The following is a 12,894-nucleotide window of genomic DNA, read 5'->3' on the forward strand; positions in this document are numbered from 1 at the left end:
TCCAACGCCCATTCCCGTGAGAATGCAACCAATATTCTTTTATCGTCTCTCCGAGATTTTTATGTTACTATATGTTCTATACAATGACGATTGCAGATAACTTCTACCATCTTATTTTATCATTGTTTATTTTTGCATAATGGCAGCAATAAAAGCTTACAAAGATGGGTTAAATAATGAAAAATATTAATTCGGAAAAGGCAATAATTTGTTGCTTTCTAGAATTTTAATTAAATGACGTGTCATGCATTTTACGTCACTGGAATATTTTTCATTACAAGGATTTCCTTTCAAGGCTACAGTTGTAGCGAAAGCCGCAGCATAAATTCCACAAGAGGTGCAATCTGGTTGTGTTTGCACTTCTTCGAAAATTATATCATATTCGTTTATCTTGGGATAACGAAGGCGAATATATTCTTTTTCTTTAGCATGCAATTTATCGTACGTAGTATCAGGTAAGCTGTCGTACACGTGAAGTTTGGTGCCATCAAAATAAATGCATCGCCAATGATCTGTGCAATTTCCGCCAATAATTTGTAAGGTTTTATTGCTACGACTAGCTTCACTTATGTGCGGGTATTCTAAATATAACACACTTTGTGTTTCAAAGCAAGAAGTCTCTCTTACAATGCGTAAAAATAAATCTAACGATTCATCATTTAATTTACTATCTATGGGCAAAACATTATTCTTTACTAATAAAAGAGAAGGTATCACATCATCTAACATTTTTCTTAGTCTTTTTATGTCATCCTCAGTTACATCTCGTTTTTCATTCGAGTAATCAGTTATAATGCAATCGTCATCTTGCTCTATTTCTGGAATAGCAACAGTGGTAGTAGTGCTTTCGATAACACTTTCCACTTTTATGTCATTTTTCCGAGCCGCTTGTGCTTCGATGACATATTGCGGTTCCCGAATAGGCATATTTCTTGCTACTCTACTATCTATTATTTCAGCAACCAAGCAGTCCTCGTAGAATCGTTTAAGCAGTGCTGACATTTTTGTTTCCCAAAATCTGTCATCACGCTCGACAATCGTGTACTTCAATCCAAAGGGTGTCCACACAGCAAAAATGCAATACTTTCGTTGCGTTATATTGTCCCTGCACTTGGAAGTAGTACGCGTGTCTTTGATTCATTCGAGTGTCATCCGTTTTATCAAATATTCTATAAATATGTGAAATCTTATTGAGCATTGCAGTGATAGGAGACACATGTCGCGCCGCATAAGGACATTTAATCTCAACGATAGTATCGTCTCTGACAATGCCGTCAGGCGTCGCGGCAAGATATGGGATAGTTTCATCTATAAATATACCACAATTATTAATTTCTATCCCTAATTCCACCTGCAATTGCTCTCGTGCCATCATCTCTTTTTCTTTACCCCACTCAACAGCCGCGCCCGTCAATCGAGGAAGATAAAGAATTGCTTTCACAAGATTTTGGCACGATTTTGTTTCTCTTCTGCTACAAACTTTTCCAAAGTTTGAAGCAGTGAGAAGATTTCGCCGTACGTTGTGCCACTCCGGGTTTTCATACTGACCCCGTGTAGCACACTCCAATACAGCATAATTACGTTGTTGCTCTAATAACATTTCATAATGATTAAGTCTCAGCTGTTCGTACATATTACCTTCGATATCTGGCCGTTCTACATTTGATCCATAATTTTTATCAGTCGTTATTTTAGCGGAAAATTTAGATGTACGAACAGAGAGACCTAATTCTTTCGCCGCACGTGTTCGTTGAAGTTGGTTGGCATTTTTTTTTATATTTCTATTTTCAATGATTTCTGTTCGTTTCGGTGGTTTTTTATCCATCGCACGACAAACAGAACTCAAGGGTTACGAAGTATTATATTGCAATACGGCTGCTTTAACGCGTGTTTGATAAGAGCCTTTCATGGCATAATGAACGCGCTTGCCACCAATAAATTTACTTATAATTGCATTACAACTTTCAACAGAATTACTAGTAAATTTATATAGTAAGCTATCGCCATTTTCTATTATGCGTTTCATAGCATTTTCTACTTTTTCTAATAATCCTGCACGTTGTAATTGGAACACAAGATTTTGCTCGCCTTCTTTCTGTTGTCCATTACAGAAATATTGAAGCGAAGCACAATCTTTATGTTCACCAAATACATGGCTAGGTATATTATTTAAATCTTTAATTAATTCTGAAATTTTTGTTTGCCAACTAACTTTACGATTGCGACGAAAGTCGACAGCCTTTACAACAGCGTTTCGAATTTTCATAACGCTGCTATCAACGGCTTTCTTCAATTTTGAAATATTTCTACCACCGGTACTACTCGCTTCACGTATTTTATTACAAAGATTGCGGAGAAGATGATTCGTGCATTCAATCTTCTCCACAACAATATTAGGATACGGTGGAAAATCTCTCAATTTTTTTAATACATTACTATCACCGTCACCGATATATTGACTATAAATAAGGCCATGCATTTCTAAACTAAGTCGGAAGCCTTCGAGGATTATATCACTTTCCATACTGGTGGAGCTCTGATTACTTCCCCAATTTTTAAAACATGTATGCTCTTTTGCTACTACATTAATTTTAGCTGCTCTCGCGCAGACAATACAATATTTATTACGGACACCAACAAATAACACTTTTTTAGAATGATATCCCGTAATAATAGCTGCTCCGGATGGAGAATCGTAACTACCAGTACGGTAGGATCTCTTCATCCACGAGCCGTCTGTTATCACGGGTATATGCGGAATGCCGTCTATGACATCTCCTCTTTCGATTGCCAAACGTTTTTCCTCTTCGCCAGCCACGCGCATTTCTTTTTCCGCGGCGGCGGCGAAGGCTTCCGACATTTCATTATGATGTCTTATATATTTTTTATTATCCATGCATGGAATATCTACAGCAGCAAGAAGTTCTTCAAGCTGCTTATGACCAGTCCCTGTCAATATAGTACCGGATACGATACCACTATTGACATCCAATATTCTATCATCTGTCGGTTCACTACAAAAGTCGAATGACCTGTTACACATTCGACATATGACAAAAAAATTGCTTTTCAGACCGTCAGACTTCTTTTCGCGTAATACAAGATCAGCGAAACGACATTCGCCGAGCCAATGAGTGGATATTTTCTGCAATTCAGCAAAAACATGCCCAAAATCAACGATACGTCGCCCATTAATCTCTTCAGAATATAAACGATATGCGTCGATATTCGACATTTTCGATGTCTTCAACATTTTCGACGTTTTCGACATTTTCAATGTTTTCAGTGTCTTTGATATCTTTGATATTGTTTTGCATACTTTCCGATTCCATGCATGAATTTGCAGAATTGTCAAGAAATGTAAACGACTGCGGTGACAACGCATCATTATCTGTCATAACATTTGCCTCATCTGTGTATGCGTACGGCTTGTTTATCGACAAACTAGTCAAATTTTCACAAAATTCACGAACATCTGATAGTGATCCCACAGAAGCATCATCATCGAAAATATTTATATTTTTTTCAGATAATAGAGAAAATGTATCCATAGATAATGATTGCGATGTCGACGTGTCATCATCTACATTTCTCTTATTCTCGCATGCATGTAATGGATTTATTGTACCTGGAATTTCGATGGATTCCGATCTAGATCTTCTTCCGGAGTCCTCAACAATTCTTTCTTGATTCCCAAAAGAATTGTCACAAAAATTCTTGTCACGCGCTTGTCGCATGAGACGCATTTTTTGTGAGAAAGACACACGTTTTGCCGAAACTGTTTTATTTTTACTAGTATATTTAGGCATAATGAATGTATAATATGCTCTAAATAATACTAACAATACTCTAATAAATACTATAATAAAAAACAGAACTCTGCACTGACATCAAACACTGCATACAGACTGTACAAAACAATACTCTATACTCTGTGCTACTAAAAACTACACTAAACTGTATTCAAGCATAAAACATAAAATTGCTATAAACACATCAAAATCAACACACCAATTACATGAAACCTTAGGTCGCATTTAGGTCGTGCGATATATAGTATTGCAAACGATCTAATTGCACTCGATCTCGATAGTAGATGTTTGCATAATGGCGAACCATCAACGTGGTAAGTAAATAATTGTTCTTTTTATTTATATATGTATTTATATATGTATATGTATATATATGTACATATTAGACACATAATTTTTGAAATATTGCATTTCATATTTATATAAAGTATTTATTTATTTATGACAAAAATTGTAATTTTTGTAAGCAATGATTTTTTCTAACCTGCAATAACCTATTTGACCTTTGTATATTTATGAATGTACATACATATACGTATATGAATACGCATATACATATATATTGTACGCGTTATAAATCATTTTTTTGCAGCAATACCGATGCCGCCCGTTTCTGGCTACATGCCAGCAAACTTTGTGCCGCCCCTTCATCATAATGTTCACATGCGGCCCGCGCCCAGAGGATACATAATTTATTATGTACAAGCACCGCAAGCTGTGAGTGTTTTGATAAAATAAATTATAATATACTATAATTAATAATTTATAATATACATTCCTTTTATTTTATCATAATTAATAATATAATTTTATCATAAAGAAAACATATTACTCCGTGTAATATATATCTTGCTATAATCAAAATATTACACACACACACACACGCGCGCGCGCGCGCGCGCATACATAACAAAAATAAAAAAAAAGATTTTATTACAAAAAAAATTATTAATTACAGTGCAAGATATATATTACGGAGTAATGTTTTCTTTATGATAATTTTATTATATAACGAGAAAGTGAGTGTGAGAGAGGGAGAGAGAAAATAAATTTTTCTAATTGAAAATATAATTATAATTAAATTTGTAGGCTAATATTCCAACGGAACGTCGACTACGTTACCGCCAACGTCGTCGTGAGCGACGACAACAGCAGCAGCTGCAGGTGCTTCCGCTACCACCGCCGCCGCCACCACAATTTCCGCCATCGCCGCCACCGCCACCACCACCACCACTACCAGCATCGCCACCACCACCGCCACCACCAGAATCAATTTTTATTACGCCTCCACCACCGCCAACACATTTACGAAATATAAGGGGATGGGGGGGGGAAGAAGGAATGAAAGAGGTCGAGGTGGAAGGGGAGGAAAAAAAGTTTTCCATTTTAATTTTTATTAATATCTATCGGAAGAGATAATAGTACCATGGACTCGATTCTTGAATTCACTCGCAAGAGAAACGTATACGCAAATTCGGCTCTTACAGAAAAGTTGCAAGTTGATTGGCTATCGCATGGCTTTTAGCCAATTAACTTGCAACTTTTCTGTAAGAGCCGAATTTGCGCATACGTTTCTCTTGCGAATGAATTCAAGAATCGAGCCCCTGATAATATCTCTCGTCCGGAAAGACAAGAAAATAAAATTTTTCTAACATTTTTTCTACGCGCGCGTTAACGTAAGTGCATAAGTAAGCAAGGACTATACATCATACAAGTTTGAAAAACAACTCTACGTTGCATTACTATATTTTATTATAGTATTTCGATTACCGTAAAAATTGTTCATCATTAGAGACTCAAGAAATGCAATTTTAAAGCCAAGATGCTAATGAATAAAAGGTAATTGAAAAATAGCTTAATAATTGATTTTTAAAATAATTAAAGAGCATACTCATAGTTTGTAAGAAAAATATAAAATAACAATTAATATTTCCGAGAAGTAATGACAGACTACAGAAGTCAACTTACTTCGTTGAGTTTAGCATAAAAATAGTATTGTATGATATGTAAGAAAGATGATATACAGCATACGAGAAAACTATAATAGAAATGAAAAGAAAAATCAATGTGTTCGAACTAATATATATAAAATATTTTGAAAAGAATATTAGTAGGTACCTAAAAAAACCACAAAACAAAGAGACAGCATTATAATTGGGAAACATTAATTAAATAAATTTTCGCAAACTTTAATATCAATATAATCAGAACATCAAGAGAAATATTTAATTTGCTCTGTAATAATAATTCTTGGCGAAATCTGTCTTATTGTTAGAGCGATTTGAAGACATATCGAATAAAAAAAAATTATATCAAAATACTGTGTGGTACATTTTCCAGTAGAGTGGTTTAATTAACTGCAAAATAATATAGAGGCGGCAAAAACACCACCGATCGTTAAATAGTAATTCTTCGTATTTCTCTGCATTATTAAAAGCAGCAACTTTTGTGCTTGCAACGAAACCGTGTACCATCGCGTGGTGTACCTAAGCATTAATATAATTAATCAGAGTGCTGTCTCTTGCTTATAAAGTTACAACAAAGTAATGCATGTGTGTATGTTTAAGAACATAAATAAGACATTTCGAGCTTTATTAGGTTCTCTGTAATCATCTATTATTCTGAATTAAAAGTGTTGATTACTTACGTTGTATTAAAGACATTTGTATTATGATCTGTGATTAACTGACCGACAAAGTTACTTAAGAATAGATAAATAAGATGAGAACTGACAAATATCATGCATGCTAATACTCCGTTCATATCGTTTAATATCAGAAGATGCAAAAGCTGTAATACATATTTTAAGAAAAATTTCGTGCTTACATGATTCATATAAACATATAAAATGATTAATTCAGTATTATTTTGGGATAGCATATTTTTGAGATATTAAAAATAATTGGGAAAATTAAAAATAGAATAAGTAGACATTAAAGATTAATGCATATTTTCCTATGTTATATGTATTATAATGTGCAAAAAGTTCGAATATAAATTAGATTATTCAAATGTTAAATTCTTGAAGATATATTTTTATCACACACAGCATATTAAAATATAGAATAGTCGAAACATGTACTCACTTGAAACAAGTTAATGGTTAATGATGAGACGCCTACACCAATTAAAATAAAGTAAATAATCATAAAATCAGATATCATAAATTCAGCGAATCTATTATCGGAAAACAAAAAATGTGAAAAATTACATAACTATATGTATAGTATCCGTTTGATAGATTTTTTCGATCTCTTTAGCGTTTGAAATACTAACTCAATCGCTCTTCGATGAATGTCAACAGCATCAATTATCCTTTTGCGAATACTGTGATCTCTTTTGGAACTAAATGCCGGTGATATTTTATCGGTCATATGTTCAAGGCGATAACTGCGCAAAGACGTATATATTTCCATATAATTTATTTATTGAAAAAACACGTTAATTTTGCACGTTATATGCAAAAAATAATAGCAATTTTCAGCCAAATTGCAGTTTATGATTGTGCGATGGTTTATTCAGTCACACAAATAGAGTTTTGTTCATTATTACATTATTATAATACGTAATCACAAATAGAGATAATTAAAATATTGGATGAATGAGACAACATAATGTGATTTTGTGCGCAATTGTTTTCAGATTATTAAATCATTTCGTGTATGGCTTACTAATTTTCCTAATTAATATTAATTAGAATTGTATATAGATGTGTTATTTTATGTTTCATTATATTAAATAATTACTGTTAATTTACTTTATATCAAAGTATACAATCAAGTATATAATAAATAAAATCATTGGCACTTAATAATTGAATCATTTTATAACTTTTGTTAGCAATCCTTACCTTGCTATTTTTAACATTGCGCAAACTTGCAATATGTATCCTGCAATCATACAGCCAGTAGCGATTACTGCAACGCCTCCCAAGCTAGCAGCTAATAGACCATGTATTAAAATAGGATAAAAATATCATTTCTGATCGACAAAATATTCAACTGAATATGCGAAACTATGTTCTCGAGATTCGTTAAGCGGTATAATGACATCGAGAAAATTTGGCAAAAATTGAAACATAATGAAGAACATCAGACAAAGACTTGTAATCGCTATAAAACATAAAAAGGAATATGGTATAAAATTTACTGCATCTCCAGATTTCCTGGTTTGTTATATTTAAAAAATTTAGTTTTTGTTAAATTTTTTATTACATAAAACAATATCATAATCGCATATATTTAATGAATGAGAGATATAATAGATGCTAAATTAAAAAAAAAATTATTTATTATTATTTTTAAAAATATATTATTTAATCAAATATATATTATTATTAAATATATTATTTAATAAACTCCAAATTGGAAAAAGGAACGTCTATTGATACATAAAAGTACCTATATATCGATGCATATACAGGGTGTCCGGTAATAGTCGCATCAACCGTCGTGTGCAGGTAGAGCTAGTTAAACCGAGTAGAAAAGTCCTCTACCATTTTGCGATATTCTCAATAATAAGAGAGATATTAATTAATAAAGATCGGCCAATTCGCGTAACGACGGCGAGAAGAGACAGCCCAGTTTTATGTCGTTACTAAGCATGCGGCGAAAAGAAACAGTATAATGTTACACGGTTGCTAAGCGCGCGATGAAGCGGGGAGGAGCGCTTTACAAAAGACAGTAACTCCATACGAGTAGCGCTAACTCTGGACCCCCGAGTGGGCTGTCTCTTCTCGCCGCACGCTTATCATCGCGCGAATTGGCTGATTTTCTTTAATTTATTTCTCTCTTATTATTGAGAATATCACAAAATGGTAGAGGACTTTTCTACTCGGTTTAACTAGCTCTACCTGCACACGACGGTTGATGCGACTATTACCGGACACCCTGATATAAAAACCTTTAATTTATAGAAGTCATTTTTTATAGAATTAATAATTTATAAAGTATAAATATATTACTATTTTTTATTTTAAAAATAACCTAAATATAAAAGAAAAATCAACAGATTCGTCAAAATAGTCATAGTCTATAGAAAATTTTGTACAATTACTTTAATTTATACTGACTTACGAAAATCAAATAAAATCAAATTTCGATATAGATAGTAAAAATTTCGAGGTTAGATTATGTAAATTTTACTGTTAATAGTTTGTTTCGAATTTATAACTCATGCTGTTTAACTCATGTCTATTTTATATTTTAAACATAAGAATCGAGCCCCTGCCCCATACTCTATTCATACTATACTTTAAAAAGTCTGACTAATTTTAAACTGTACTACTAAACATAAAGTTATATTTTAATTTCTTAATTATTATCATAAACCATTCATTATAATAAATATTTTTTAAATAAATATTTTTAATTTGATCCATATATATATATATATATATATATATATAATTCGTTTATTTCAGCTTATCGCCAGGAAAGGAACTTGGTTTACATAACTTTATCTCCACACTCATCCATCCACATTTCCTTACATACTCTCTTCTAGTTTCTTATTACTACCTCTAAAGCCTATAATAGACAAAACTATATTATACTATCTCTTTAAGTGACTAATAGCCTTATATATATTTTATATAAACTTTATATAAACTTTCCTACAATAGTCAACTTGTACATAAATTTAAATACCTATGAAAACGTGTATATATATATTTAACAAAAATATCTTACCTAATTAAATCATAACATCATTAAATCATTTTAATTCCTTATCATTTACAATTTACAAGCACTCGAAAACTTAACAAAATCTATATAAATATTAGATTATCCAAACTCCTGCTCTCTTATCACATATCACATATCACATTATATCTTATTGCCTTTCATAAATCTTTACACACTTTTCCTAACTATTTATACCACAATTTGATCCATATATGTATATTTAGTGTTATTTATTATTAAATACCAAAAAAATATTTTTTTTCTATAATTATATATATATATAACAGTCTATAAATATATATATATATACACATATAGGTATATATATTTATACATATATTTATATATTTACGTTTATTTCAATTGTATATAACTAAAATAATATTATATACAAATATTATTTTATTTATACATAAATATTTTATTATTTATATAGATTTTATTTATAAATATTATTCGATAATTATAATTTTAGATGCATATAATGTGAGATACTGCGCGTGCATGAAACGATTATTGGAAGATAATTTATGTTAGGCAAGAACTGTCGCTATTCTTGTTCTTTTACATATACATATACAATACAAAGATACAAAGATAATATGAATATAGCCAATTCTTGCTAAAATCGCATACATGTCCTCAACATATTAGTATTTGTGCCTACATGGACGCTACTACATACGCGATGCAAGAGAGACAAAGACAGAACGATTATCTCTCTCCTTGTCAAGCTGTCAGTATGTTACCACGAAAATTTCCCCAGTTCCTTAGATCTAGTGAGAATCGTATCGTCCAGATTTCTCATCAAATAAGTGACATAGCTTCGTGATTTTTTTTTTAATATATTCTTTATATAATAATGCAATCCGCTAAAGAACCCGATTTTGCATTTTTGCTCTTAAAAATTTATAATAAATTAAATACGGACTCGCGGCTAACCCAACCTTACCCGTTGCTAACTGCACATTTCCCCAAGTTTATTAAAAAATTTTATTTTCACCTTTTTTTAATAAAATAGCTCTTTAGCTGATTACAGTCGAGCTTACTGATTAAGAATATCGTAAATTTAATGAGATTCATTCAGTATTTTGGCTAAAATCTGGATTATACGAATCCGTAATTCCCGGCCGGCCGACAGGCGTCTCCACCGTGTCGCCTGCCGACCCTTAAAAGCGCCCAAACCGAACGCACCCTTGATTATTGCTGAGACAGCGCAAACATGATCCGATTAGTCTAGGGGATTTTTTGACATGAACCGATTGAATACTACTGCTAGAGAGAAGCCTGAGAGAGGACATGCCGGCGATTTTCGTGGGACGCTTTAACTAGGCCGTACAGCAGCGCCGTACATCCACTTTTAGGAATTTGTACTACGTATCCACATCCACTTTTCGATATCATCGATTATTTGGTTCATGTCCGTGCTAAATACATCCACTTTCATTTCGAGAAGTAAAATCTAAAATCATTTTTTACACATGTGTGTCCACACATCTTATATCCATAAATTATAGATAAGAAATACATTTCGCGTATATAAATAAATTTAAAAAAAAATATATTGTATATATATATTTTATATGCGATATTTTACATTTTAACATATACATATATACACTACGTACGCGCACGGATAAATATATATATGTGCGCATATATACAATTAATATAGTAAAAGTAAAATTATATAATTATATAATTAAAATTAAAATTATATAAGTAATAAAATAGTAAAAGTAAAATTATATACATTTTATAATATATTTTACTGAATTTTTGCAATTAAAAGACATCAAACACGACTTAAATAACGCAAGTGCGGTGCGGCATGCCGGCGCTTGCCGGAATCCGACTTGCGCCCGGCTCCTGATTGGTCACCGCAGCATTTGCCGGAGTCCGCCGCATATATGGAGTCTTAGCATCAGGGTGCCTTCACATGCGGCGTAAGATGCGTACGCGTAACTTACGCCAAACTCATCAACCAATCACATCGTTTTAGTTATCATACGCAAATTCACCTAGTTAACGTAATGCCGATACGCTAAATTCAATTTTTTGCGTAAGCCGCCGAAAGTCGCATAGGCAACCAGTTTATTTACGCATATTTTTCTCCTTATGGCCGGCAAGATAAAACATTGGTCACCTGAGGCCGTTAAACATTTAAGAAGAAGCATAATTTTCGTTCGTGCTGAATGTGTTTCGATGTATGCTGAAAAAAATGAACCAAATTCGGGTAAGAACAAATTTTATATAAATAAAAATTATCAATTTAGATGTAATTCATCGCTTGCACAATATAACAAAGTAATTTTAAGGTTATCTCTGGTGAAAATTATTTTCAGAATCTCTCATAACAATTTTTTAGATTTCTTTTTTTGAACATTTCTGAAAGATGTGCCAATTCATATAGAAAATCTTAAAATTTTCTGAGAAAGTTCGAATTTTTATACGAATTGACGCATCTTTCAAAAATGTTCAGAAAAAGGAATATAAAAATTGTTCTGAGAAATTCTGAAAATAATATTCACCAAGTAAATCTTAAAATTATTTCGTTATATCGTGCAAGCAATGAATTATGTCTAATTGTAAGTATTGAATGAATATTTTATGGCCCAGCGTGTGTGTCCAATAATTATTTTTTCATTTGCATGCTGGACGAGTTTGAGCAACCTGTTGTGTCTTATGTATCTTCACTTACATATTTCTTTTTTAATACAGCACAAATGTGGATACTGTGAATGGATTTTTAAATTTACCACAAACTTTGCTGAGCACGAGTGCTTTAAAGATTACATAGAAGGAGTAGACCATATCAATGTTGACGAAAACTATGTCGTGACAATAGGTATGATTACTATACATATCTTTTCACTCATTTCACTCTATTAAATAAATTAAAAAATATAATTATATTTAACAGTTAAAAACAATTCAACGGTTGGCAAAAAAGAAAATTTAAACACACTCTTAATCGAAGCAGTTAGAAGCAAACCTAGCTTATATGATCTTCGTGTACCTGCTTCAGAGAGGACACTGTTACGCAAGAAAGCATTATGGATAGAAGTGTCGAACATACTACAAGGTATATTTAATCATCTAGAAAAATCTTTTTCTTATTTTATTGCATATATAAATGAATTTTAAAATCAATTATTTATCAAGGTTTCCTCAGTCCAGAAGAGGCTAAGGCTAGATGGAAGTATTTACGAGACAATTATATAAAAGCTCGTAAGAAGGTTCGGGCGTATGTACCTAGCGGATCTAGCGCTAATGCCATTGAAAATAAATCTAAATTTCAATATTATGAGCTTATGGCATTTCTAAACGATTCATTGCAGACACGGCCGTAAGTTCTTACTCTTTAATATTCTTATATATATTATTTCTATTCT

The 12,894-nt window shown here is 32.2% G+C and overlaps 1 protein-coding gene across 1 annotated transcript; it reads left to right on the forward strand.

Annotated features, from left to right (window-relative positions):
* Nucleotides 1–11,435: 11,435 nt before the first annotated feature.
* Nucleotides 11,436–12,848, forward strand: LOC145948083 (uncharacterized; the record flags this gene model as incomplete). Its single annotated transcript, XM_083057842.1, has 4 exons — nucleotides 11,436–11,735; nucleotides 12,221–12,347; nucleotides 12,423–12,584; nucleotides 12,665–12,848. Coding segments are annotated over exons 1-4 (500 nt in total), but the record flags the coding sequence as incomplete, so codon positions are not given.
* Nucleotides 12,849–12,894: the final 46 nt, after the last annotated feature.

Source organism: Prenolepis imparis, unplaced genomic scaffold (assembly GCF_030444845.1).
Source record: "Prenolepis imparis isolate NDT839.2.m4 unplaced genomic scaffold, iyPreImpa1.0 SCAF_234, whole genome shotgun sequence".
Classification (NCBI taxonomy): Eukaryota; Metazoa; Arthropoda; class Insecta; order Hymenoptera; family Formicidae; genus Prenolepis; species Prenolepis imparis.